Source organism: Leptonotus elevatus, chromosome 3, assembly GCF_054856555.1.
Source record: "Leptonotus elevatus isolate MCC_2025b chromosome 3, RoL_Lele_1.0, whole genome shotgun sequence".
NCBI lineage: Eukaryota > Metazoa > Chordata > Actinopteri > Syngnathiformes > Syngnathidae > Leptonotus > Leptonotus elevatus.
In genome coordinates, this window is record NC_141241.1 from 17516611 (window position 1) to 17543066 (window position 26456).

Here is a 26456-nt window from a genome sequence, read left to right on the forward strand (position 1 = left end):
TACAGTGTACAAATACATTTATTTAATTTTATTATTTTACTTTTACTCTCTACATTTAAAAATCGATATATAACCCCCCAAAATATGACATGTTAATAATAGGGGTATTGGAAATAATAATAAAATTGACAAAATAATTATTTTTAGATTTGCACTTAAGTCGTTGTTTCCCAATTATTTTTAGTTTTGCCGCCCCCCAGGTAGCAAGAAAATATTTTGCGCCCCCATCTCTCCACCGCAAGTATAAATAATATAATTTGTCAAAGAAAGACTGGCTTAAGTACATTTCAAAATCTGTACATTTTTGTTTACTTTTCCTGAAGTACAAGAGTTGGATCAGTACAGTACAGTATTTAAACCCATATTTGTAGTTCTAATTGAGTACATTTGCCACATTTGTACTACAGTTTTCCTAAAAGAAGAAAACTTTTTTTTCCTTTTACTTTCAGATGACCTCCCCACAGTGGCAGAACCTGGAGCAGCGTGAAGCCTACCAGCGCCTTATAGACACGCTGGCAGTGGTGCATCGGCTGGCCACTCGCCTCTCAAGCAGATCCGAGATAGTTGGAGCAGTTCGACAGGTACTGTCACATTCACCTTTGTTGACTCTACACTCACTGGTCGAAATATTAGGTACACCTACATGATCCAATATGAAACATTACAAAATATTTATCTAAAAAAAGTGTCCTTTACAACAACAACAAAAAGCTCAGTTTAAATGACACAGTATATAGTTGTGCATGACGGCAAATTGCATTCTCAATATTATTGTTCAATTAAGTATATTAACTTTATAAAGGCATATACAAGTATTGGTATCTTCCACAGGTGTACCTAATGAAGTGTCTGTCTCTTAGACTTAGAAATGTGCTTTTTGGCATGGTTTTGGTATGTTTGATGATGAAGGATTTAATTTAATATGACATGGGCAGACATTAGTGCGGCCAAAGCTAACATTTGCTGTTGCTATTTATGAGCATAAAACTCAAAGTGAATTTATTTCCTGTGATTTTGTACAGCTGCACAATTATTCATGGGAATCTCAATGTGGGAAGTTGATCATCCTTGATGTTCCAAGTAGTTTATTTTCCCTCTAAATATACCGAGGTCAGCTAGAAGCAAGTCTGGGTGTCGTCTACTGTAACAAAACCTCAATGGTTATAGATGTTATGTTACTGTGCTCAAGCAGGTAGTTTTCATATCATAAATTAACATTTCCTCTGAAAATTTGTCCTATTTTGGCCACAGGAAAAACGCATGAGCAAGGCTACCGAGGTCATGATGCAATATGTTGAAAACCTCAAAAGGACATATGAGAAAGACCACGCTGAGCTGACGGAGTTTAAAAAGCTGGCCAACCAGAACTCCAATCGCTGCTATGGAGGCTCTGTAGAAACTGGAGGTAAGGCAGAGGAACACAGAGCAAGCTAAATCTGTTAACTTGATAGCCCATGTTATTTTAATGCAGACATTTTCTTCCATTGCAATTCTAAAATCCAGTACAATATTAAAAGTGTTTCCAAATGTAACACTGGATGTTTCTTCATCAAGATGATGGAGTTTCTCGGGCTTCGAGATCCATGTCACTCACTCTCGGAAAGGTGGGCAACAGTCCCATACAATATCCTCAAACTTTTTGGACATAACCTTAACAAAGTGATGTCATCTATCGCTTAAGGCGCTGCCCAGACGCAGGGTGAGTGTTGCGGTGGTGCCCAAGTTTAACCTTCTGAACATCCCGGGTCAGACGCCACCCACTGTCGCCCCCAACGCGCCAACAGCTTCCACTCCTGGAGCAGCGCTTCCTGCCTTGGTGAGTCGTTCCTTTCCTGATCTCAACCAAACGGAATTCTTTTCATACCACTATTGTTTCGCAAACAAGGCCGTAACACACGACATTCCCTTTTGTGTTTGTTAGTTTGTTCAAAAAATGATCAGCTTGACTTGTACGTATAATAATGAGGGGTTTCCAACGTGTGTACCAGTGAGATCATGAAACAGCTGGCACCAAAAAATAACCATACCAAAATTTCTACAAGCCTCAGACATGATAAAAAAAAGCATTCAAATTGTGGCCACAAATCACTGTCGGTATAATGTGTACACAAAATAAACATTTGAAGCCACAAAGTATAATGACCGCACAAAATAGTTGCTTATGCATATGTTAATTAATGATAGTATACTACATCTTATTCATGGCCACAGGTTGCATTTTGGGCACGTTATATACTGCAATTTAGAAATGAAAAATTGTCATGTCATGTGTGGAACTCCGTACATTTCAGCAACAAACAAACAAACAAATTTACTGTATGTGCTTTTAAAACGCAAGTCAGGAATTTTTTTTAATCACCATTCTATATTGTTGTTTTTACATTATGAATAAAAATCTGCTCTCGATAACAAATTCATTTTCTGGATCCTTTTTTCTTGAGTGTTCTGAGTTTGTTGAGTTTTTTTCTTTATCTAAAGCTGCTGAAGCTCAAATTTGTGATACTACTACAATTAAGATCAACATTATATATTTTTCAATCAATAATTACAAATAATCTATTGATTCAAATCCGAAATAGCACTTTAGCTTGCAAGGTGCAGCAACATATTCGACAGAATAGAGTCTATAAAAAAAAAAGGAAAAAAAACTCATTAGCTTCCTAGCATTATTGTGCAAGTCATTTTTGAATGTTTTTGGAAAGCAAAATAAATCACAAAAACAATTTTTAGCAAGCATGATGGTGTTTTTTATTGACATTGTGACAGTAAGTTAAAAGGACTTGGGCATTTATGCTACACAGCTACTTTGTTAATGTTAATCCCATGTTAACTTGGGGCAGATCACAATGCCCCATTTTCAAATTCAGCAGTTAGACCAAATTAGACGGACACACACTCACTGTAAAGGCATGAAATCAAAACAACGCTGTTATTAATTTATTTATTTCAGTGTATATTATTACCCTTTGTGGGTCCTCCCTTTGTCATTTATTTTGATGAACCAAAATCTACATTGGCCGTCAAGAAATGTGAAAGTGTGTCAAAGTTAGATTACAGGATGTTTTAATAATTTCATGACCACTCCTATCCTGGCAGAGTGAAGCGAGTGACGTGAAAGGAAACTCCTCACCAGAGTCGACACAACAGGCAACAACAGAGTGGTAGGTTTTGCTAACACACACACACAGCATGGACGTGCACATTAGTTGATTCCTGAGGTCACCAGTCAGTCTTCCAAACAATGGGCCAAAAATGCTGAAAAAGCATTTTATGTTGTTCGTGTGACCTAGAGGATGTGTTCGAGTGCGGCAAGGCTTGAGAAATGTGGAAATGAATGGAATAATATCATTAAATGTCACTGAAGTTGCTCTCCAGGCTCATAATCTAAACACGAGATTTTGACCAAGTCCAGACTCAGTGCTCCAGTCGTATCCTGGTCACGGTGCAAGCTTGCGTGTTGTGCCAAAGACAGAGAAGAGCAATAGAAAACAGCCGGCTGCTGCCATTTTTCAATCTATAGGCCTGATTTACTTGTAACTTGGTGACTAATTTTGCGTTTTTAATTAATGTGTCAGGTGCATGTACAGCATTTTGTATGCGGCTATGGTTGTTTCAGAAATGCTCCCTAAATAAATTGGAGCTGAGTTTACTGCATGTGTAGACAGAATTATACCTGAATTTTAATTTTGGCAAGGTGGAACTTCTGAATGTTTTAAGGAATGACTTGAAGACAATCACAAGAAGGAGTCATGCCAAAACTCCTTTCATTTCTGCATTCCCTTACATCTGCGCACTGAGGAAATGAGTGTCATAGTTTCCCAGAACAGTTGGCTTATATTAAGTGACCTCAAACTTTGTTATGCACTTGCAATACTCTGTAATTTTCCATTGTGAAACTAATCAGAACTACCTAAAGCTAAAGAAATAGGGCGGTTTCACTTTTGCATCTGTTCCATCTCTGTTAGGACCACTGCACACTGAGCGATGCTGCCAAAACCGAACTGTCGTTCAGTGTGCATAAAAAAACGAGTTGTAAAGTTCAGATTGGAACTTTCATCGGTTCTTTTATCTTGAATGCTCGCTATGCTAACAATAACAACAAGGAGAAAGCATATTCTCAGTTGAACTATTTACTGGATGCCAGAAAGATCGAGTACACAGTTGTGGAGCCTTTTCTGCTGAATGCGGAAGAAGGTCTAATCTATTCAAAATGGTCTCTACTTTTATACTGGCTCAGCCTATCCCATATGAAAATGTGTGACTTAATGGTCCTCAATGGTTTCACCTGGATAAGTGTGCCAGAGTGCAGATAGATAGGAAGACGCCAAGCCAGGACAGGTCACAGCGACACAACGGCTTAGCTCAAGTCACCTATCTAATCTAACAGGCGTTCAGCAACTATTTTTTCACCAGTGGACGATTGCTGACCACTGATTTTGCTGTGTATGGAAAATAAACATAAGGCTCACACCCAAAAAAAAAAAGTGTTTTGAAGCATAAGTGACACCCAGTCAGCCATACCAATATAGTAGGGATGCAACGATAACCGCAATATCGCGATATTAAAATTGCCATTATGTTGTCGTTTTTCGATATTAAAAGCAGTACATCTATTAAAACAAAAACCCATGTGTGCAGTTCCAGCAACCTGTGGTAGTTGGTTTACTAGTCCAGTTTAATTTTAACTCGGCATGTTTTGGCCACCTATGTATAATGCCCACGCAACTGGCCAGATGAAGGGGAACGGAACACGTTTGTTTTCCTCCACAAACTAACGTGATTCACAATGCGTGCGTGAGTGCCTCAATATTAAACGTTATTCGTGATTGTAGGTTGTTTATGTACATTGAGGTTATGTTATCTGTACTTTTTCAACTGTATGTTGAAATATGACCTCAGCTATTTAACATTGTATCGACGAGACATTTACATGCAATTGCTCATATTTATTTGATCTGCAATCACACCACGTTGTTGTTGTTTAGTAAAATACAGTACAGTATTATCATGAGGTGAACCTCAAAAGTGGATACAGTGTCCCCATTGCAAAAAGTCACCAACTCTATGGGGTGGAGCGGGCCTTTGTACCTTGAGCTTTAAAGAGCGAACACACAATTTAGTCCCCGCTTTTTGGAATCTTAGTAAATCAGACCCTTTGTATTATCTCCGTTTTGTCTTTGGACCGCTTGCATTGCAGTTCATCAGGTTTATGTCATAATGAATTCTCACGATTGCCGCGATGCAGCCGAGGCCTGACTGTGCTTTCCTATGCAAAACAATGCAGTGGAAAGAGCACGTCGGAGCAGGAAGGCGAGCCGGCCAAGCCCGCTGTCAACTTGGAAGAGATCAGAGCGGAAATCAGGGCAGAGCTCAAGGCAAAGATTGAGGAAACGGCGTACAATAAAGGGTGAGGCCTTCTCTCTATGCACATGCACCTTCTGTGATAAATAAACACACCACAGCCGTTATGAAGGTTCATCACAAACCAACACTTTACACATTGCGTTCACGTGTGCAGAGATATCATATGTAATAACTTTTCTTTTTTTTATTTTACATACAGTGTAATCAAGTCATTCCAGAATGTTGATTCGCTTTTTTTCTACATAGGAAATAATATAAATATCTTCCCGGGTCCATCTGTCACCAGTATAAATGATAAAACCTCTATTAACGCTACAGGCATTTTGTCTGTAACATTGTTTGAACTCTCTGATAAATGAGACTGTGTATGTTCACTGAAGGTACCAAGAAGGACTAAAGCAAAACAAAGCAATTCAGGAAGAAAAGCCCGAAGAGGAGGACAAAGCTGCAGACAAGTTGCTGGAATCAAAGATACGGGATGAAGAAAGCGGAAAGAAAATCCAAGCAAGCCGGTATGCCACACAAAACAATATATTTGATATTTGCATGTGGTAAATGTGAAACTACTATTTTATTTCTGACACAATCTCATGGCACGTGTTAATTTCAACATTGGAATGGCATGTAAATCTCCATCAACATGATGCTGCACAACTCAATGTATTTTTCATTTTTAGTATGTTAGCAATTAGCATTTTGATTTCTTCTTAATAATTTACTAATTCCAAGTATTAGTCTAAATTGTATGTGAAATTAATGACTGAATTCTGTTTTTATCACCTTCTGTTTACAATTTTTGCTGTTTACGTTGTTTACTTGCTGCTCTAAGTGAACTTGTTTTCATTGAACTGAAGTGAATTGAAGGAAGTTTTTTTTTTTTCTTTTTTTTTTTTCTTAAACTCTTGTTGGGAAACCTTTCACAAACACACCAAAGAAATGTTTCCAACAATTTGTCAGCAAAATGGATTTTTTTTTAAATTCATTAATTTTTTTAACCAATTGTTGAACATGTACAAACAAAAAAAACTCACACTTTTAGGTCCAGAACTGTTAGGCAACCTTTCACAAGCACAGCTAGGGCCACGGAGCACGAAATTGCTTCTTTTTTTTTGTTAATAATTTTTGTTTAATTAAGTCCATAACCCTGAGAAACTTTCCCTTACAGTGTTTTAAGCACATCTGCCGATTTTCATCAGGGCCACCACAAAACTCCTGGTGTGCAGAAATGTCACACAGAAGTGGAAGGAAGCAGTGTAAAAAAATTATAATAATTATAGTAAGATTAGAGACCATTATTACTAATACTAATACATGGACCTTAACTCATTTGCTCCCAAAAACTTATAAATATGTTCTATTTTAATTATTACCAGTGTCCCAAAAACGTATTTATGCATTAGAATTTTTTTTTTATGCTACAGCATACCGACGAAGGCTTTGATACAGCTTCTGACATGAAGAGGTCGCTTAAAGCAATGGTAGTACAAAAAACGGCCAGCAGGTGGCAGCAGAGTATAAGAGATCAGCAAGGGCCATGTTGCAACAAGCTAGAATTGCTGCAAAATAGAAACAGATAGAAATATACTTTTTTCCTGATGAAAGAAGAGACTCAAATCTTTCTTTTAGTAGGTTTGTTTGTTTTTATAGCAATAGAACAGAATATTCTGTGGATCTTGCAAAATCAGTCAAAATACAGTAAAACAGCTGGGAGCGAAGGGGTTTGCTTCAGTGAAAATGGCTGAGAGTGAATGAGTTAAGCTGGATATTAACTTAAGGTTATGGGGGGTGGGGGGGATGCTTTAACGGCTTTCCAAAGGTAGCTGGTAACCTCTAATGCACATTACTGCCACCTAAAGCTCATGCAGGTTAATGGTTGTCTTTCTTCTCCACAGGAGGATGGAGGAGATCCTGGTTCTTGTTAGCCGCATTTGCCCAAAGATTTCGTGGAGCAAGCGGCTTCTCTGGATGGCGCTGATAGTTTTTCTGGTGATGTGTCTGGTTATCAGCATTTTCACATTCTTTTCTGGCTACTACAACAAGCGTGACGACACATAAGAACACAAGCACTTTATTCACCGACACCAATCTGTCTCAGTTCATTTACTCCATTGCGGAGCACTGCTGAATGCCGTTAACGAAAAAGTTTCAGAGGCCTTACAGTATGTATCATGTTTGTTACAGTTACTACTTGTTCACTTCTACTTAGGGACCAAATATGATTGTGGTACATGTGAATATGAAAGTGCTGCCATTAATTGTAGCATGCACATAATTTACAACCATGTAAAATTATGTCTCAGGTCCAATATTTGATTATTATTAAAAAAAAAATTAAAGGACCTTTACTACCAGCTGATAATTAGAGAGAAGATATAGAACATATGTATTGTGGTTATTATTTATATAAAGTGCATTTGAAGACTTCAAATATAAACATAATAAATAAATATAATTTACAACCATGTAGAATTATAACTTACGTCTCAGGTCCAATAGTTTTTTGTTTTTGTTTTGTTGGTTTGTTTTTGTAAAGGACCTTGACTACCAGCTGATACTTAGAGAGAAAATATAGAACATATGTATTGTGGTTATTATTTATAAAAAGTGCATTTAAAGATTTCAAATATAAACACTTTCAAATACAGTGGAACCTCAAAGTCACCGGTGTCAAACCCAAAACCCGGGGGCCATATCCAACCCGCCACGTTATTTTATATGCGGGAACTCCGGTTTCTTCCCACATTCAAAAAGCATGCACGGTAGGTTGATTGACCACTCCTAATTGTCTGTAGGTGTGATTGTCGGTGCGAATGGCTGTTCGTTTATGTGTGCCCTGCGATTGGCTGGCGACCAGTTAAGCGGTTTGGAAAATGGAAGGATTGTTTGTTTGTTTATTTTGGGGAGGGGGACCGTTTTGGATGTCAATATGTCTTGTGATTTAATCTATGTTGTAAGAAGATCCATTGCCAGATTTTAAAAGAGCTAATATTGGCTGATTAAATTGAAAAGCCAATTAATCAGTTGGGCCCTACTAATATTGTTTTTTTGCAGAGGATAAAGAATGCATGCCTGTGAGTTTTGTTATGTTGTAAGTGTGTTGCTGCATTGTGTGTGTTAAAATATCCATCCCTTAAAGGGCTATAAGACCACGACTATTGATGCTATTCTTTAGCATGTCTATGACATTTAGCATTGTGTGTTAGCATTAAGCTAAGTGGACTTTCCTAAGGCAAAGCTATGTGGTTTTAATTAGATGATGTGTTCCTCTGAAGTCAGGAAGGGATTGTTTTAGACTTTGCAGGTTCCACTGTAGTTTCCAGAGTGCAATACGTTTCGCAATCAATTAATCATTTGTGCCATTTTGGATTGCGTCGACGGGGCACGGAAAGATGTTACACAATGTTTATTTTTGATTGTGTCTACACGTGTGCCTACTTGTGCTATCAACTCTCTGCAGAGATTTGCTCTGCCACTTCAGCTTGAAATAAATGTTTGTCAATTCAATCACTGTCCTTTTTTATTGAAAAATGGGATTGTGATGTGAATAGGCCGCTTGCAGCTCAAACATCCACGCGCGGTGTATTGTTCGTAGAATAAGCAGTCGAGCAGCTGGAGCTGCAGGATGTTATTGTGCTTGGCCATGAAGTCATGTGGCAGATAACATTCTGCAAAATGGCAGGGTCACTTGATGAATTCATGCCACAAACAATACAAAACTGAGGACTGTGAGGGAAACTTATACGAGAGAGGTCATAGAGGTCATTTGTAGTGTAAATCTTGACTTGAAAATCATGGAATAAGCACATTTGGGTGAAAATGTTGCAGACTTGTAATGGCTGGCCCAAAGTAGGAGCTTGTTTATTATAACCTTGTTTATTTTGTTTTAATGCAAACATAAGGAAGTAGAACTTTTTTTTTTCAAACTTCAATATTTGCTAATAATAAAGCTTTGTTTTTTAATGCTTCACTTTATTTAGTCCTGAGCTTGGAACTAATGTTGTGTTCACTTGTACTTCACTTCCACAGTGTTTGACAAATATTGAAAGACCTGAATAGAAAATGATGGTGGTAACGAGTGTGTCTGCGTCATTTCGCATGCTGCCGTGACATGCATGGAATGTTTTTTGTGGAAGCGAGATCACGACAGGATCCTGAGATCACGGCCATGCTCATGACTATGCAAGCTCCCACGGGAGGAAATCCTTTGGACCGTACGTGAAATGTCAATTGTCAACGACACTGAATGGATACTTGCAGGGCAGCCAGTGAAACATCGAAACTGCATTTACTAATACACATCATGAATTGATGAGTGGTGTTGCACCTGAGCTGTTTACATGTGTGTGTTCTTTAACGGCTTTACTGTTGCAGCAGTCGTGATTGAAGTAATGATGTTTTAAGCTTTCTTGACATCTTTGTGCTATTAGTACTATGATGGACGGATGGGTGTGTATTCCATTAATTATTAAATCAATAGTTGTTAATTACTAAATTAATAATCAATTGACTCATTAATTGAAGGAGATTCAATTTTAATATTTAAATTAATTTTGAGCAAGCCTGCGGAGCACAACATCTATTTTTGATTTTTTTTTTCAGGATAACAGATGAGAACCTCGTTGAATTAGTCATTAAAATGAAGGTTGTACCCTTTAACAATTTTGTGAGTTCTTTGTTCAGCTTAGAGTTTGGTTAATAAAAATTGATAAAACACACACGCAGTACATAATCAGGTTTTGATTTTGTACACATTTATTTCCTAATCTATTTAGGAAAATCGACTTGGAACTTAAAATAAGCAAAACTCTAACTACTGTGATAGGAAATAGAAACAAGAACTAAAGTGATAAAATAATCAAACAAGGAAAGAGAAACGGTCTTAAACGAGGTGATGGACTTCCTAATCAAACAAACACGGGACCCAACATTTAACCTAATTGCTTAACTCAATTGGATGCACCAATTAGTACAATCTGGTTAATGTCTGCAAAGTTGCACTTACAGATCGTCTCGTGTTGGCCCGAGACGCGGAGAACTGTTGTCCTGGATTGGAGGGTCACCAAGCCGTTGAAGAAGAGATGAAAGAGGTTCATTTCAGGAGAGAGAGAGAAAGAGAGAGAGAGTTCTTTAGGACGGGCAGAGGAGCCTCACGGGGGCCGACCTGCTGGCTGGAGAGGAATATTATTTATGAATAATGATTAAACTTAGCTATATTCTAATGCTAATTGCTGCAAAACGGAAACCGATTTTTTTTCCCTGATGAAAGAAGATACTCTAATATTTCTTTTGGTAGGTTCCATGTTTTTATAGCAGTAGAACACAATATTCTGTGGGCCTTGCAAAATCAGTCAAAACCCAGTAGCCGGGAGCGAAGGGGGTTGCTTCAGTGAAAATTCTACTAGTTGACATATATCAATTCACTTGCAGGGCAGCAGTGTGAAAAGGGAGACAAGGGAAAAAGAGCAACAAAGAGGAAGTAGCGGTTGTGGGTCACGGGTCTTATTCCGGTGGTCCCACCCCCGCTCCAGGGGTGCGGTCTATGCGCCTCAGGTCTCAGAGAAGCTAGAAATCTACCAGCTTGGTTGGGCTTTTGTGAAGAATTATCAGATTGAATTTGGATCTCATGCTAGATGAAGGTAAAAATTCAATCAATGCAAACATGTATAGTTGGACACATGAAAATAAATGTTACCTAGCTTGCAACTGTTAAAACGCGCACACAAATGAAAGCTAAGTGGAGAATATGCCATGCAATGAGACATCTTCACGACACTTCATGGAGTCAACATTTCAAAAATGGCAAACACTTAATATTTCATACGTCATTGTTCTGTTGCAAAATAAAAACTGTCAGATTTCTGAAAAGGTTTTTACTTTTTTGTGTGTGTCAGTCAGTCTTCTCACTCCCAACTGGGGGGCTGGAGGTCTGTGGGGCGGTGAGACAGAACATCTCTTGGCACCCCTGACCGCCACTGTGGCAAGTCCAGGACAAAGAAATGAAATTCCTTTGTTTGTGTTGAGGTTGAAAAACTTACAACCGGCAGATAATCGTTACAGGTGTATGGATGGTCAAATGGACGGATGGATGGATGGTTGGACTGAAAATGGATGGATGGATGGACTGACTGATGGATGGTTGGTTTGGTGGGTGGACGGATAATGATGTGGTAAGAATAGTGAAATAGTGGCAAGACGGGGGGTTGGGATGTAGAGTGCAACAGATATGCTTGCTGACAGACAGGAATTGGCAAAGAAGTGGATTTGCTCGGAAATATAAAAAAAAATTATACTCTTGTGGCCAAATTGAGCCAATTATGGGAAAAGTACTGGCACAATTTGTCATGCATTCAAAAGTTTAGAGAAGGTGAAATTCAGGTTATCTCCACACGATAATTTTTTTTCAGCTCAATTTTGCCTGCTGTTGAACTTCAGTGTGCTTTCCATCTGTTTTATCTTCTGGTCTCGTGGGCCTTGCGCTCGGTCCTTTGACCCGACTTCCCTCATCCCCTTCCTTTCCGTTTTGGCAATGGGCAAAGAGCCCACACAGCGCAACGAGAGCAGATCACCTCTATTTAACCCCGTCCATTTGGCTGGGGGCGCACAAAGAGCGATCAACACTTTGTCCGCATTCGTTCGTTTCGACCACCTGAAGCCATGAAGACCATTTTCCTTTGTGTTGCGGTCGCGCTTTGTATCACTGCGGCCTTCTGTCAGAACGTCACAATCCACCTGCAAGGTAAGGCTTTTTTCTATCTTACAGGTTCTTTGTGTTTTCAATAGTGACAACGCATTTGCTGTTGACAGTGTTCCCTGCAAAGGGCATCGCCGGAGTGGTCCAGCTCAGCCGTATGAATGATCAAAGCCAGCCCGAGTACGGATTCAATGTCACCGAAGCACGCGACCTTTGCACTAACCTCGGACTCAACCTCGCCACCAAAGATCAAGTCGCCGAAGCCCTCAATAGGGGCTTAGAAACATGCAGGTAAGACCAAAACACACACAAAGTGACATTTGACCAAGAAAAAAATACGAATGTTCTTTTGAGTTTTTTTCCCTTTTCTTCAGGTTTGGCTGGATCGACGAGCATTATGCAGTCATCCCCCGTATCAAGGCACTTATGAACTGCGGCCAAAACCAGATCGGCTTGCTCCCATGGCGAGCTGCACTGGACAAGAAGTTTGATGTGTTTTGCTTTAATCAATCAGGTAGGATTGTTCATCATTAGAAATGCATGTAAAATGTGCTGCAGATTCTTTTAATTTTACTAATATGTCACAATATATTACCATTTTGAACAGGAATGAGAAAATGAATTCTTTTTTTTATAACCAAGTTTAGCTCAGACATCAAAAATTGATCAAGCATATTATTTGATTACTTACCTTTTTTTTTTCAGAATATAAATAATTACTATTTGACATCTTAATCAACATGCAGTATTTCAATGTGCATTCCCATTTGTTTTTATATTTACCAAAATTGTATTTACCAATATGTTTATTGTTGTGGTTGTTGTTTGTTATGGTTTTTTTTGGTAGCGTTAACTGCTTTCATGCAATTTTAGGTTGTAGGTTAAAAAAAAAAAAGGCTGAAGGGGAACATTTCTGCATTGCATGCAACTTGTTGGCAACAACATTAAATTATTATTTAATAGAGTAATTGATTGATATTTTCTTGTCACCTAGTTCTATTCCCGTGTACGGCACCTCACTATTTTTGCTACTTGAGTAAGAAATATAGCTAAGCAGACAAGAAAAAAACAAAACATGCTCTGCATTAAATGGTGTTTAAAAAAAAGAAAAGAAAACCACAATAATAAACTTATGATTAGAATAAAATGTGTGTGTGTGTGGGGGGGGGGGGGGGGGGGGGGTTAATGGGAAATTGTGGATACAGATGGGCTAAGTCTTTTTTTTGTGTACGTTTTCCAGCAAACATAAATATATTGCATAAGCAGTTCAACTGAAGATGTACTTTGTAGAAAACACTGCCTAAGTACAGTCATGTTATATGTAACTTTAAAGTTAAATACATTTAGTTTTTAAGTAATGTTTGTTTTTAATTTTGATTATCTTTATTATCATTATTTTACGAAGGTGTCAATACAATATATAATTTGCTTATCATCTACAATACTGAGAAACTTTTCAAATTCAATACTGAAATCATTTGTATAACCATATCTCCTTTATTGACAACCTTAACAAAGTATGAACAATACCAGTGAGATGTACTTTATGTAATAAATCTCCCCTTGTGTTTTTGCCATGTGCAGATTACACAAATCAACCCGAGGAAGAAGCGACGACCCCCAAGTCCTCTGACTCCCTAAGTCCTACCCCCGCGCTCTTTATTTTCAACCTTTCTTTGACCTCCGACCTCTCAGTGCTGGATAGCCTGGACGGTGCGCAGCTGGCCCGTTTATCCGGCAGTGAACAGAGCTCTGGGAAAGGTTCTCCACTTGTCTCCATTACGCAAAATTCCTAATCCATGATAAATTGCACATGTGACCAATGTAGCTTGTCATGTTTGACTGTTGCAGGAAAAGTTGTGCTCATCACCTCAGCGTGTGCCGTTCTCCTGGTTGCAATAGCCGTCTTTGCATACATGAAAGTGTAAGTCGACTTCTCTCGGAACAATTGTGTTCAACTTATTCTCTGGAAGTACTAAATAGTAGAAATCCACAAGTAATCGAGTCACCCCAACTAAAATAATTTGTAATTGTGTATAGAAGCAACACGATGGTGGGAAGCTGTTCAAATCACTTACACAGTTCCTTGGCACCAAGATGCCACCAGGTGGCACTAAAATACTACTGTCTATCATAAATCGTGTTGTTGTTGTTTTTAAACAAAACAAAACAATGCTGACAGATCATGTGAAACACTGTAAAACAGAATAGAATAAATAGCATGTATGTTGTAGTGTTAAAATGCTTTAAGCAGCAGATATTAAAAAACTGTGTAGTTACTTAGACAAAATAAAAATAATCACTCTGCAGAAACATTTTAATATTACTGCATATTACTGAGTCACAGTAGTGGTGAAACTCTTCTTCGTTTGTGACTGCATGCCTCTATTTTTATTTCCGCCTGTTGGCCAAGTCTCCCGCACACCAAAAGGAGCCGATATGAGTTAATCATGATGCACAGACGCTTTTTTAAGCTGTCGTTAATTGTTATATGATAAATATGTTATAATTAGGAATGTATGAGTACTGAATGAGTAATAAAGTACTATCACAACTTGCGACTTGAGTTGCTCGATAACAAGTCGGGGTGACAGTGGACAAGATAGTCGTGCATTGCTGGGGCTCTCCAATGCAAGCCGGCAAGACTTCCTTGTTCGCCGGGCCGCTCACGCGACCAACGAAAGTCCAACCCAAGACTGCCCCTTTCATTTGAATAACATTTCGTCCTAGCAGCATGAAATAAATAAATGTGAGAGCAGAGTGTTTTTACTTATTGATTGATATTTAATTCAGTTTATTTTTATTTTTATTTTTATTTTTTGAATCTCGTTTTTTATTGTTGTATTTATTTTTGCTTTTATGTAATTTTTAATTCATTATTATTATTATTATTTTGTATGTATATGTATATGTGTATATATATATATATATATATATACTGTGTATATATATTGTTGTTTTTATTTCCATTTATATTTATTTTGGGGGATTTATTTTTTAAATTATATTTTTTATATCCGTTTTTCTTTTCACTTTTAGTCATTTATTTATTTATTTTGTATTTTGGCAGTTTTGATCCTCCATACCCCAGAACTATGTTGAAGCAATTTGTGGAACTTCATGTAGTGCTTTGACGCCATCTTGTGACATTTTAGTACCAAGTACCAATTTCAGTACATTGTATTAAAGTCAGCTGAGGAGTCATCATTTGGGATCTATTGGCAATTCAATTCAAAGCCTGTTTAGGGGGCGGCAGTTCTCACTCTCATATAATTCTCTTTTCGTACCAGCCATTGACTGCGACATTGTGTGTTTGCAAACAGGAAGAGGCGCTTCCAGAGAGCCGACGTGATTCAAGAGCGTGGAGACGTCATTCACATTGCAAGTTAAACGGTCGCTTCAAGTTACTGCCTGTCTGATTTCACTCGTGTTTGAGCGACACGCATCTGATTTTGCACCGTGCGTAGTGTTTTGTGTCTATTGTTAAAACGCTTGTAAGGATGTACAGTATAGTATATAGCCTCTTTGTAACAATCACAATCGCTTTGAAGACTGGCTCCTTGTTTTTATGATTTTGATAGAAGTACATGTAAGTAAATGAGACGTTAATGAACTAGACTAGACATCATTTATCTGTGTGTAATCACATTCGTCCAAACTAAACTGTTTGAAAAGCTTTTTCGACAGGTTTCTTGTGTCTTGTGTAAACAGCTCTCACACAATACAGTCTGGAGTGCAAATGTTTATACAGTGTGGGTTTGTGTGATGATGGATCATTGTTTGCCCTTGTCATAAGTGTATGAAAAAAATTAATCATACAAGATATTTTCCCTTTTGTCAGCTTGGTGAATATTTCCTTTATTCAAGGCAGCATATTGTGGCATACATACAGTTAGTCGCGGGTACGGGCACTCTAATAAAGTCAAGAATAAAAATGTAGTGTAAATGCTAAGAGTGCAGTATGACGGGCTGTTGGGGAAAAATACTACATACCAGTACATAAATGACTTGAATTCCTAAATACTCTCGTACACACTACGGAAATGCCTTCAAACTCACACGACTGAAATCCTTTACAGATTTGATTGAAATGTGTTCATATAACGGCCTGAAATGTGCTCATACAATATATTGAAATAAATAGCAGTGTGTATGAGAGTGTTTTAGTAGTGAATGTGAGCAAAAATTATTTCAGTTTTGTACGTGGGAGTTTTTCAATAGTGTGTGTGTGAAAGCTTTTCAGTAGGGGGGGGGGGTGTATTTCAGTGGTGTGTGAGTGTGTTTCCTCATTAGAGAGTTTCAGTTGTGTGTGTATGTTTCAATAATGTATGTAAACATTAAGTGTGTCAATAGACAACATTTCAGTATTGTGAGAACATTTCAATAGTGTATGAGAACGTTTTTGTATGAGTGTTTCAGTAGTGTGTCTTCAAACGTTTCAGTAGTGTGTAGGCAAAAAAAATCAGTAATGAGTGTGAGAGCATTCCATCAGCGTATGAGAGTGTTTCAGTAGTGTGTGTGTGAGCATTGCAATAGTGTCTGAATGAGATTGTTGCAGTAGTGTGAGATCATTTCAGTAGTGTGTGAGTGTTTCAGTAGTGAGTGCGAGAGCATTTCAGTAGTGTATGTTTGAGCAAAGAATACGTGAGAGCATTTCATTAGTGAATGAGTGTTTCAGTAGGGTGTGTGTGATTTTTTTTCAACAATGCGTACGACAGTGTCACAGTTGTGTGAGATCACTTCAGTAGTGTACGTGTGAGAGCATTTCAGTAGTGTGTGAGCAAATAAAATCAGTAGCGTGTGTGAGAGCATTTCAGACTTGCGTGAGAGTGTTCGGTGGTGTAATATCTATGAAAGTCTTTCAGTAGTGTGTATGCGAGTGTTTGAGTCTCGAATTTTGTTCCAGCATGCTCATCATGGATTCATACAAGAGAGTTCATGGCTTGAGACTTGACCGCATCCACAAGGAAACTGAGTTCATTGCACAGAGTTTCATGTCGGTAGGCCATTCGGATCTGAGCCACATTGGTGCGGCAAATGTCATTTCCATCTGGTCCGTCTTTCAGGTAGTTCACCCCTAAAAAGTGCTTCTTGTCCTGGAAATTAAAAATATCTATTAGATGATAACTCCCTAACACCCGACAGACTGCTGTAAAGTCATTGAAAATCTTTTTTTTTTTTTTATTAAAACAAAACAGTGTACAAAAAGCGTTATTACTCCCATAATAGGGAAATTCATACAAGAATAATAATAATCACTCTCCGGGCTCCTTTGTGGCCATTTGTGTCCGTCTTGTTTCTTTTTTCCTTTTCTTTTTTTTTAATGTATTTATTTATCAGTTTTTTTGCAATTCACTTCCTTTACAGTATCATTCGTTTCATTTGCATTACAGTAATTACTTACCTTCTATAGCCACAAAATATATTTTTTACATTGCATTGTTCCTTTTGTTTCTATCATTGCCACTTTTGCCCAATTAAAACCCATGAAAATTTTATGTCTAAAATCCTTGTTATTTACTCAATTAAAGCAAGTAAAAATGGGTTTCATTCTAGACCAGAAGTCTCAAACTCATATTAACTCAGGGGCCACATGGAGGAAAATATATCACCAAGAGGGCTAGACCGGAAAAATCATGGTATATAACTTTAAAAGAATTGGTGTCAGTTCTGCACAGAATTTCGCTATTTGCAGACCAGCCCTAAATAGCGGGGCGGGGCTCAACTGTAAATAAATTGTTCAAAAAAAAACACAAATGCAAAAATAGAACGCTGGCAAAACTTTGCCTGTATGAGTTCTGGGCATGTTATGTCTACCTGTTTTGCATAGATATTGTTCCCAGAATGCATTGCGTAGCGCAGTGAATGAAGTTATAGGATGTTAATCCATATCATATGTGTTTGTGTTACCAGTAGCTGAATGTGTGTCGTATTCAGCACATGTGATTTTGTTCAATTTATGTTGGTCTATGTCTTTATTTATTTATTTATTTTATTCAATAAACAGTAACTCCAGGTTGTGTGTAAAATAATGGCATCCAGGTCCATTCCGCGTACAAATTGCTTGCGAAATTACGAATTCATATGTTTTGATTTGGGCCGTCCGATTAATTGGTCTGACATTACTCATTTGTTTACTTTACAAAATCATCTCACGGGTCGGATTAAACCCACTTTACATCATTTATGAATTTATGGACAAGAGAGCAATTTCATGTCATATTCTTAGTTCCTGCAAGAGGGATTTAAAAAAAAAAAAAAAAATTGTCATATTATGCTGACAAAAACTGATCTTACTTTATGCTGACAACGAATAATAATAGGAAGAAGAAGAAGAAGAAAGAGTAGAAAATTCTAAATAAATATGAACAGTAGTCAGCAAGTACCTGGTCCGAGAGTCCACATTGCAGCACACTGTTTCTGGCTATTTCACACACATCACACGTGCTGAGCTTCCACAGCTGAGCTGCAATAGCGTATTCCTCCATCAGTGGCTCCTGTCAACAGGAAGCTCTATATTAGTATTAGTAGAGTTTTATACAGTTTGGCATCTCATTTGCGCCCAAAAACGTATAAATACGTTCTATTTTAAATATTACCATGCTCCCAAAGACGTATTTATATGTTTTTTAAATGTATTTTTTTTTATGCTAGAGCAGAGGTGGGCAATCTCGGTCCTCGAGGGCCGGAGTCCTGCAGGTTTTGGAGGTTTCTCGCTTCCAACACAAGCTGATTCCAATCAACAGGATCGTTATCAGGCTTATGCAGAGCTTCCTGATGAGCTGATCATATATCAGCTGTGTTGGAGAAGGGCAACATGCAAAACCTGCAGGACTCCGGCCCTCGATGCCCACCTCTGTGCTAGAGCATACATAAGGCTTTGATGCAGCCTCTCAACTGCAAAGAACGGTTGGAGCAATGGTAGTTCTTACAAAAACGGCCAGCACGAAACAGCAGAGTATAAGAGATCAACCTGGTTCATCTTGCAAAAAGCTCTTTCCCCCACTATATTCTCATGCTAATTGCTGCAAAACGGAAAAAGATAGAAATACATGTATACTTTTTTTCCTGATGAAAGAAGAGACTCTAATATTTCTTTTGTTTTTATAGCAGTAGAACACAATATCATGTGGGCCTTGCAAAATCAGTACAAAGGAGGTTGCTTGAGTGAAAATGGCTGGGAAAGAATGAGTTATACAATTCTCCTAGTTGGCATGCAGCCCTTCACTTGCAGTACAAATAGCACACTGATGTCAAGTTTGTCAACCAACCAACAAATTTATTCATGCAATAGATTTCGTTTCAGTGAGTTGAACTTCTGTGCACTGAAATGCAGGTCTGAATCCACATAAACAGCGTTACCTTGGTGTAGTGGAACTGCATTGGGTCATCGGTAGACAGGGACACGCAGAGGCCTTTGTGCAGGAACTCTCGCAGAGGGTTTTTCGAGTATTCCAAGAACAGGCTGTTGTTGCTCAATGGAGACATCGCGATGGGCACTTGGGCCAAGTAGTACAGATACTGAAGCACAGGGCTCTGCAAGGTGGGAATTAGATGCTCTTTTTTATTTCATACATTATAAAAAAATGTGCATGGCTTGTGTTAGTATTGTGTTTGGTTGTCAGTGAATTCCTAAGCAAAATTGGTAAGAGTATTTGTAGTCAGTTTGCGATGTTGCTTGTGGCGACTGGCCAATAGAGGGCGACGGAGGACAACATTCAACTGATTTCAGTCCATGCTGTTCATTGATTCACACTAGACATCGGGTCAGTGTGACGTACCTTCTTCAAGTTGAGCCCATGTGAGATATTGTCTGACGCGAGGAAAGCGGATACCAGGTGAGTGATGGAGCCTGCTTCTCCACAATGGGGGCGAAACTGGAAGGTGCTCAGGCCACGTTCCCTGCAGACCCCACACGGTGAAAACTACATTCCTTCAACAAGCCATATTATGCAGGCAAGAATGAGCTCTTACTTTCTGAGATTGTTGAGGACCATGATGTTTGCATACATGTGGAAGACGTAGTAGCTGTATGGGGGGTTGTCATCTCCGGTCCACTGCTCTGGCTTTGGGCTCTTGAATGAGAACATGTGATCGCTGTGTTTGGACTCGTCATCTACGCTGTCAAAGCCCGATACCTGGGAAAGGAAGAGGAATGATTCATCAGCGATGGTATACAAAATATTGTGTTATAATTCTTGATCCTTGTGGAATTTGGTTTAATTACTTTAAACTCTTCAAATCTTACTGTACAACTTACATATTTGAGGAAAACATGAAGTTCTTTATGACTCTGCGGGTGAACGGTTGCCTCAAAGAGGGGAAGGAAGATATTCTCCAGCATCTTGGCGAAATTAGGCACCAGCTTCTTTGACTTAAAAATGTCACTAAAGACATAGAAAATATTTTCTCATCAAGGTGTTGTTGAAAATTTTAGGAATTGGGTCTGGTAGATAAGGACGACTCACTATATCCTCGGTACTTGAATCATCCACCTCATGTTTGGAGAGTAGACTTTGTGTAGAATGAACCACTTAGCCAGGTTGTGCCATTCTTCTGGAGCACGTCCGTAGATGGACAAGCGTGGCTCCGCGTGTTGGTATTTACTCTCCTCCAAGTCGTGGGCCACTTCCTGTTAATGGTGGGAATGGAATGCGACCAAAACAGGCTAATCTGTTCTTTGCTAACGCAGCCATGCCTTGCGATACGAGACATACAGCGCTCTATATTGTACTTTATAAAAACATACAATAACCTGAAAACTATGAGGCAGATATGCTAACTTGTAACTGTGACTACATTTACCTTTATTATGCGAGCAAAATACTCGCCATTGAGATGGTTGTCCGTTTTGAGAAAGATTTCCCTGAGTTCACTGGCTCCAACGGGATTATACTTGGAATTGAATTTATCAAAGCGATGGAACGTATGCCTTCCCTGTAGAGATATACACGCACAAATGTGTTTGTATCAACTGTGATGTTACTGTATAAACATGAATAGTGACATTCTTTTCCTTACAGCGTGTACATCCAGAGAGTCCACAGTAAGGTCATAGGGGTCCATGTTGAGTCTGTGGAACACTCCCTCAAGAGTCATCTCCTGGCCAGCATTTGTCATGACAACGCGGTCCGAATCGGTGTTGCATGTGGTCTGGATGAATGTCAGCAGGTGCTTCTGAGACATGCACGCAGCTGCATGAATGTGTGTATCCACCTGTGTGAAAAAAAGAGTGTTTCCTTTTTATTATATTTTTTCAAAGGGCATGATTGATGGTCTCGTTGCCCATGTGTTACCTTTCTCACATTGTAGAAATCTCGGTGAGGAACACTTTTTAGTTCCTTGAGCTCAGCCATCTCATTAAGCATTTCATGGAGGTGGAACTTGGAACTCAAGAAATTGAGTCGCCTGTGACAGTAGGTTTTTCTAAAAAAAATCAGAAATCAGCAAGTCAGGATTTTATTGTATTTTTTTTAAGTAGCAAAGTGTCATTTGCAAATAAGTCACAGTTGCATTTAATAACCAAAACCAATGACATTTTTGGGGGGCAAGTTTAGCCAGAACAAATGATTTAGATGTTAGATAGTCGACATTTTGTACCAAACAGCTGGAGACTTTAAGGGTGCCGTATAGGATAAACCCAGTTATCAGGTAATAATTTACCGGTCACACACGCACATGAAAACTCTCACACGATCAACAGCAAAACAAAACCTCTACCACAGACAAAATACCTCTCACACACCAAAAAAGTCTCACTCATCAACAAAAACCTCACACACACTAAAAAAATGAAACACATCTAAAAAATAAAATAAAACTCACACAAAAAATACCTCTCACATACAACAACAAACTTACTGTCTACTTTCTCACCAACAACATATATCTCATAAACACACACATAACATATATCTTATAAACACACATTTTTTCCTCAGACCAAAAATTTCTGACAAAAAACCCCGCACACACAATAAAATACCTCTCACACAACAAAATACTCACACAAACCTCTTACATGAATTTTTTTTATAATATTTCACAAACACCAAGACACTAACCCTAACCCCATAAAAACATGCAACAACAAAAAAAAAACACTCTCTCAAAAATCTCTAAAAATGAGAACAAAAAAATCTAACACATTACGAAAAACTGTCACACACACAACAAAATTCGTCTCATTCAACAAAAAACTCTTAGCGAGCAAAAACTCACACATAAAAACCTCTCACACAAAAACTCTCACACTCACCAAAAAATGCTCACACAAGAAAAGAAAATCTAACAGACAAAAAAACTCAAATATACAACAAAATACCTCTCATACAACAACAAAACTCTCTCTCACACACACACACACCAAAAACCTATCACACAAGGAAAAAAACAACTTGCAACAAAAATCCTCCCCAAAAAGTGTCTCACACACAACAAAAAGCCCCTCTTACTCAACAAAGTGACATCTTTTAGAGAAGAACAGAGGATAGATTCCACACACACAAAATTCCGCCAATAGGCCAAATTGCAAATATGCTCTTGTAGTTGACTGTAATCTGTTGTATAAATTGCAACAGATGACAACACGGGTTAATTTTACCTTCTGGCAGAACTATTAAGTAAGCTCTGATAATTGACCACAACAAAGTGTTTGGGAAGCATAGGGATAGACCAATAGAGTAGGTGTCCATTAAAAGGAAATCTTTGTGAGTCTACAGAACCAGCATAGATGATTGTCGTCAGTTTGTTGTGGCAACTTACGTGGGTCCATCTGCAATCATTGCAAGCACATGACTAAGATCTATAGCAAAGGTCTCCAGATCTGGATAAGGAAGGTCATGTGGACGATTTTCTCTGAGATCCTCAGCGCTATCAAACACGTGCACTATTCCATCCAACAACCTTAGTTCATAGGTCAGGTTCTCTGGGATGTTTTCCATACTGTACGGATCCTCATCCTCTGTTGGACACGGGCACATATCTGGAGACCCAAGACAAAGTTAACATCTTCCACCAATCACAGTAGTCTGGTTTGCTCGCGTATCTTAAAACCTGGTTGAACTTCGTCCTCTTCGCTCCATCTGACGTTTTCAGCCCTGCGAAGGAACTGCGCTGTGGTTCTGCAGAATCTGTGGTAAGCCAGTCTGGAATATTTCTCACGAATCAGCAGAGCCTTGAGAAGACTTTTGGCTGCCTGCTCGTAGTCTTCCACTGTGATCTGAATCGATCGTGAAGAGAATAAGGACACATTTATTTATTGAACAAAGTGGGGAAACACAGTATATGTATATAAAAAAAAACACTACGAATTACTTTGAAATATTGCTATATGTGCTATAAATATTAATATAGAGTTGTGACCTCTCCAGATAGTGTCACTATATTATATTTGTTTTGTTTTTTAGGGGTGGGGGGGAGACTAGAACGGATGAACGGTTTCCATTCTTTTTAAAAGGGAAAGTAATTAAACTGCTGTATTGGTGTATATCAGTTGTGTGTGTGTGAGCCAGTTGCACTCACTCCTGCACAGTAATCGCCACTAATTGTGACCCTTTGGTAATCGGGGCCGTATTCTGACACAGATGAGCACAGCGAGCTGGAGCTGGGAGACAGGTATGGCGTAGGAGCCCTTGGACTTATCCAGTCTGGGTTCCCTGAAATCTGGATGGACATGGACTGCGAACGAATCATCTTCAAGCTTTTGCGCCTGTAAAACGAGGAACACAAATTGATTTAAGTTAAATGCAAAGGTCAGTCTTATTATTGTGTATCTGAGGAACTTCTAAATCAGTGGTTCTCAACCCTGGTCCTCGAGTACCCCTATCCAGCCTGTTTTCCATGTCTCCAACAGACAACACAGGTGTTTCAAATGATGAGCTAACCAGGAAAGCTCCGCGTGAAGCCTGATAACGATCCGCAGTGTTGGCTGAAGGAGACATGGAAAACAGGCTGGGAGGAGCAGGGTTAAGAAACGCTATTCTAATTGCGTCAAAATTAAAAGCATACCTTTACATATTCTATATGTCCTTGGCAAGTACTACTTTAGTGGCATGTTGGTGACAAGGAACTATGTTGAAGTGAAGTAAGGCGTTTCAGCTAAACAAAAGTAGTGCTTTGGCACCCTCTTGTGGCATTTATAAGCAATTATAAAGCTAATGTTATATTATTAACACCACATATATTGTCTCAGCGAAGTGAAGGCCTCCTATGTCCAAATTTGGTCCGTTTCTGATTTCTCACAAATGTATACTATTGATCAGTCATACAAGTGAGGCCTACCTTTTGGTGCTCTCCTCAGACTGCTGTTCCGCCAGCTCCTTAAGCAGTTCGTGCTCTTTGGCTTGCTGGAGGCCAATGGGGCAATCTTCGGGCACCGTGAACATGGACAATGCATCTTTATTGTCCTCTTCTTTCAGGGCTGACGCGTACACCTTTTCCACCAGCAGTTGGGTCTCCTCTTCAGCCTCACTCAGAGTTACCTTGGGGAATTGGCGAGGCATGTCTGCACGTTGGAAGAAGCCAGAGTGAAGTAAGTGGTAACAGTACAGTGGGGAAGGACTCGCCCTTCTTCCCTGCACAGGAGTTGGACAAGATTGCAATGTTTTGTAAACAAGAAAATCCTCACATGGGACAGTTTGTGTGACATTATGAGGGCAGGCTGCTGCACAACAGCAGCGCCTGGGAAAGGTGAACGGTTCCAAATCGGCTGTTTTTATGAAACATCTGAACATCCAGCTGAATGTTCATGTACTAGTACGATGTTTGTGCTAACTAGTAGGACAATTTAGTGCAGCAGTAGAATGACTATAGGGCACATCTATAGCAGCACTGTGTCTTACTATAGTAACGTTTTTGCACAACTCTATGTATTTCTGCACATTAGTAGGACTACATGTTACGAGTGAGTTAATATCTGCACAGTAAATTTTGTAGAATAAATTTTACTCGGGAAAAGACTATATTCGGTCCCAGTCTTAACTGAGTAAACTTTATACTAGGAAGAGAGTAGAATATCCATCCATCCAGCCATTTACTACCGCTTACCCGGGGTCGGGTCGCGGGGGCAGCAGCTTTAGCAGGGAAGCCCAGACTTCTCTCTCCCCAGCCACTTCAACCAGCTCCTCCGACAGGATCCCAAGACGTTCCCAGGCCAGCCGAGAGACATAGTGCCTGGGGCCTCCCGCCGGTGGGACATGCCCGGAACACCTCTCTAGGGAGGCGTCCTGGAGGCATCCGAACCAGATGCCCGAGCCACCTCAACTGGCTCCTCTCCACGCGGAGGAGCAGCGGCTTGACCCTGAGTCCCTCCCGGATGACCAAGCTTCTCACCCTATCTATAAAGAGAGAGCCCGGACACACTGCGGAGGAAACTCATTTCGGCCGCTTGTATCCGGGATCTTGTTCTTTGGGTCACGACCCACAGCTCATGACCAAAGGTGAGGGTAGGAACGTAGATCGACCGGTAAATCGAGAGCTTCGCCTTTTGGCTCAGCTCCTTCTTGACCACCACAGACCGATACAGATTCTGCATCACTGCAGACGCTGCAACGATCCGCCTGTCGATCTCCTGCTCCATCCTGCCCTCACTCGTGAACAAGACCCCAAGATACTTGAACTCCTCCACTTGGGGCAGGATCTCCTCCCCGACCCGGAGAGAGCACGCCACCCTTTTCCGACTGAGGACCATGGTCTCGGATTTGGAGGTGCTGATCTTCATCCTAACCGCTTCACACTCGGCTGTGAACCGCTCCAGTGAGAGTTGGAGATCACGGCTTGAAGAAGCCAACAGCACCGCATCATCTGCAAAAAGCAGAGATGCAATGTTGGGGCCACCAAACCGGACCCCCTCAACGCTTTGGCTGCGCCTCGTAATTCTGTCTATAAAAGTTATGAACAGAATCGGTGACAAAGGGCAGCCTTGGCGGAGTCCAACCAAATTCGACTTATGCGGATCAAACTCTCGGTCGTACAGGGACCAAACAGCCCGTATCAGGGGGCTCGGTACCCCGTACTCCCGAAGCACCCCCCATAGGACTCCCCGTCTGACTAGCAAGGACAAAGAATATGCTAGCACATGAGCAATCCAGCAGAGAAGTCGGATATGGAATACATGTTCAAACAGCTTGCCATAGACACAACATCAGAGACAGGCCAAGTTGAATCTTGTTATTTAATCCAGTGTTCCGCCGTGTGAGAGTGCTTCCAGGAAGCTTGCCATCCTGGATACACAACACTATTCAGACAACAAGTGTGTATTGCTGTAGAGCATTATCAAGAAACGTGATCGGATCATACTGTTGTATTGATCTGCAAATGGCGACCTTTTCAATTATTCAGTAAATCGAATGAGATTATACTTACTTTCACCGCAGCAATCTCTTTCGCCTGCAAGCTTTTT

The 26456-nt window shown here is 39.6% G+C and overlaps 3 protein-coding genes across 6 annotated transcripts in view; 2 read left to right on the top strand and 1 right to left on the bottom strand.

The window, feature by feature from the left end:
• The window catches only part of irag1 (inositol 1,4,5-triphosphate receptor associated 1), a 29421-nt gene extending 20553 nt beyond the window's left edge, over positions 1 to 8868 (top strand). For all 4 annotated transcript variants that reach the window (XM_086071016.1, XM_086071017.1, XM_086071018.1 and 1 more), the window contains 8 exons: positions 450 to 581; positions 1252 to 1405; positions 1555 to 1604; positions 1682 to 1816; positions 3097 to 3161; positions 5285 to 5407; positions 5745 to 5876; positions 7257 to 8868. In XM_086071016.1, the coding sequence (XP_085927142.1) occupies positions 450 to 581; positions 1252 to 1405; positions 1555 to 1604; positions 1682 to 1816; positions 3097 to 3161; positions 5285 to 5407; positions 5745 to 5876; positions 7257 to 7419 (954 nt within the window). In that variant the 3' untranslated portion in view covers positions 7420 to 8868. The remainder of the gene's footprint in view (positions 1 to 449; positions 582 to 1251; positions 1406 to 1554; positions 1605 to 1681; positions 1817 to 3096; positions 3162 to 5284; positions 5408 to 5744; positions 5877 to 7256) is intronic.
• A 3064-nt stretch (positions 8869 to 11932) lies between these two features.
• Positions 11933 to 15732, top strand: lyve1a (lymphatic vessel endothelial hyaluronic receptor 1a). The gene is made up of 6 exons (XM_086071022.1): positions 11933 to 12100; positions 12169 to 12346; positions 12430 to 12569; positions 13640 to 13816; positions 13907 to 13979; positions 15379 to 15732. The coding sequence occupies exons 1-6, from the start codon at positions 12019 to 12021 to the stop codon at positions 15443 to 15445; spliced, it is 717 nt and encodes a 238-aa protein (XP_085927148.1). The 5' UTR covers positions 11933 to 12018; the 3' UTR covers positions 15446 to 15732.
• A 158-nt stretch (positions 15733 to 15890) lies between these two features.
• Positions 15891 to 24586, bottom strand: ampd3a (adenosine monophosphate deaminase 3a). The gene is made up of 14 exons (XM_086071020.1): positions 24338 to 24586; positions 23579 to 23765; positions 23111 to 23276; positions 22820 to 23039; positions 21352 to 21481; positions 21077 to 21271; positions 20861 to 20992; positions 20524 to 20687; positions 20316 to 20442; positions 20030 to 20193; positions 19837 to 19957; positions 19418 to 19591; positions 18442 to 18552; positions 15891 to 17151 (listed from the first exon to the last, which is right to left on the bottom strand). Exons 1-14 carry the CDS (start codon positions 24556 to 24558, stop codon positions 16978 to 16980), a joined length of 2286 nt encoding a protein of 761 aa, XP_085927146.1. The 5' UTR covers positions 24559 to 24586; the 3' UTR covers positions 15891 to 16977.
• Between the last annotated feature and the right edge of the window lie 1870 nt (positions 24587 to 26456).

Bases quoted from the DNA above. Each gene is read 5' to 3' on its own strand.
- ampd3a (XM_086071020.1), bottom strand. From the start codon at position 24,558: ATGCCTCGCCAATTCCCCAAGGTAACTCTGAGTGAGGCTGAAGAGGAG. The intron at 21,272-21,351 runs GTAACACATGGG...TTTTTCACACAG, and splicing joins ATTTCTACAATGTGAGAAAG to GTGGATACACACATTCATGC. The intron at 20,443-20,523 runs GTGAGTCGTCCT...CTATGTCTTTAG, and splicing joins ATTCAAGTACCGAGGATATA to TGACATTTTTAAGTCAAAGA.
- lyve1a (XM_086071022.1), top strand. From the start codon at position 12,019: ATGAAGACCATTTTCCTTTGTGTTGCGGTCGCGCTTTGTATCACTGCG. The intron at 12,347-12,429 runs GTAAGACCAAAA...CCTTTTCTTCAG, and splicing joins AGGGGCTTAGAAACATGCAG to GTTTGGCTGGATCGACGAGC. The intron at 13,980-15,378 runs GTAAGTCGACTT...GTTTGCAAACAG, and splicing joins GTCTTTGCATACATGAAAGT to GAAGAGGCGCTTCCAGAGAG.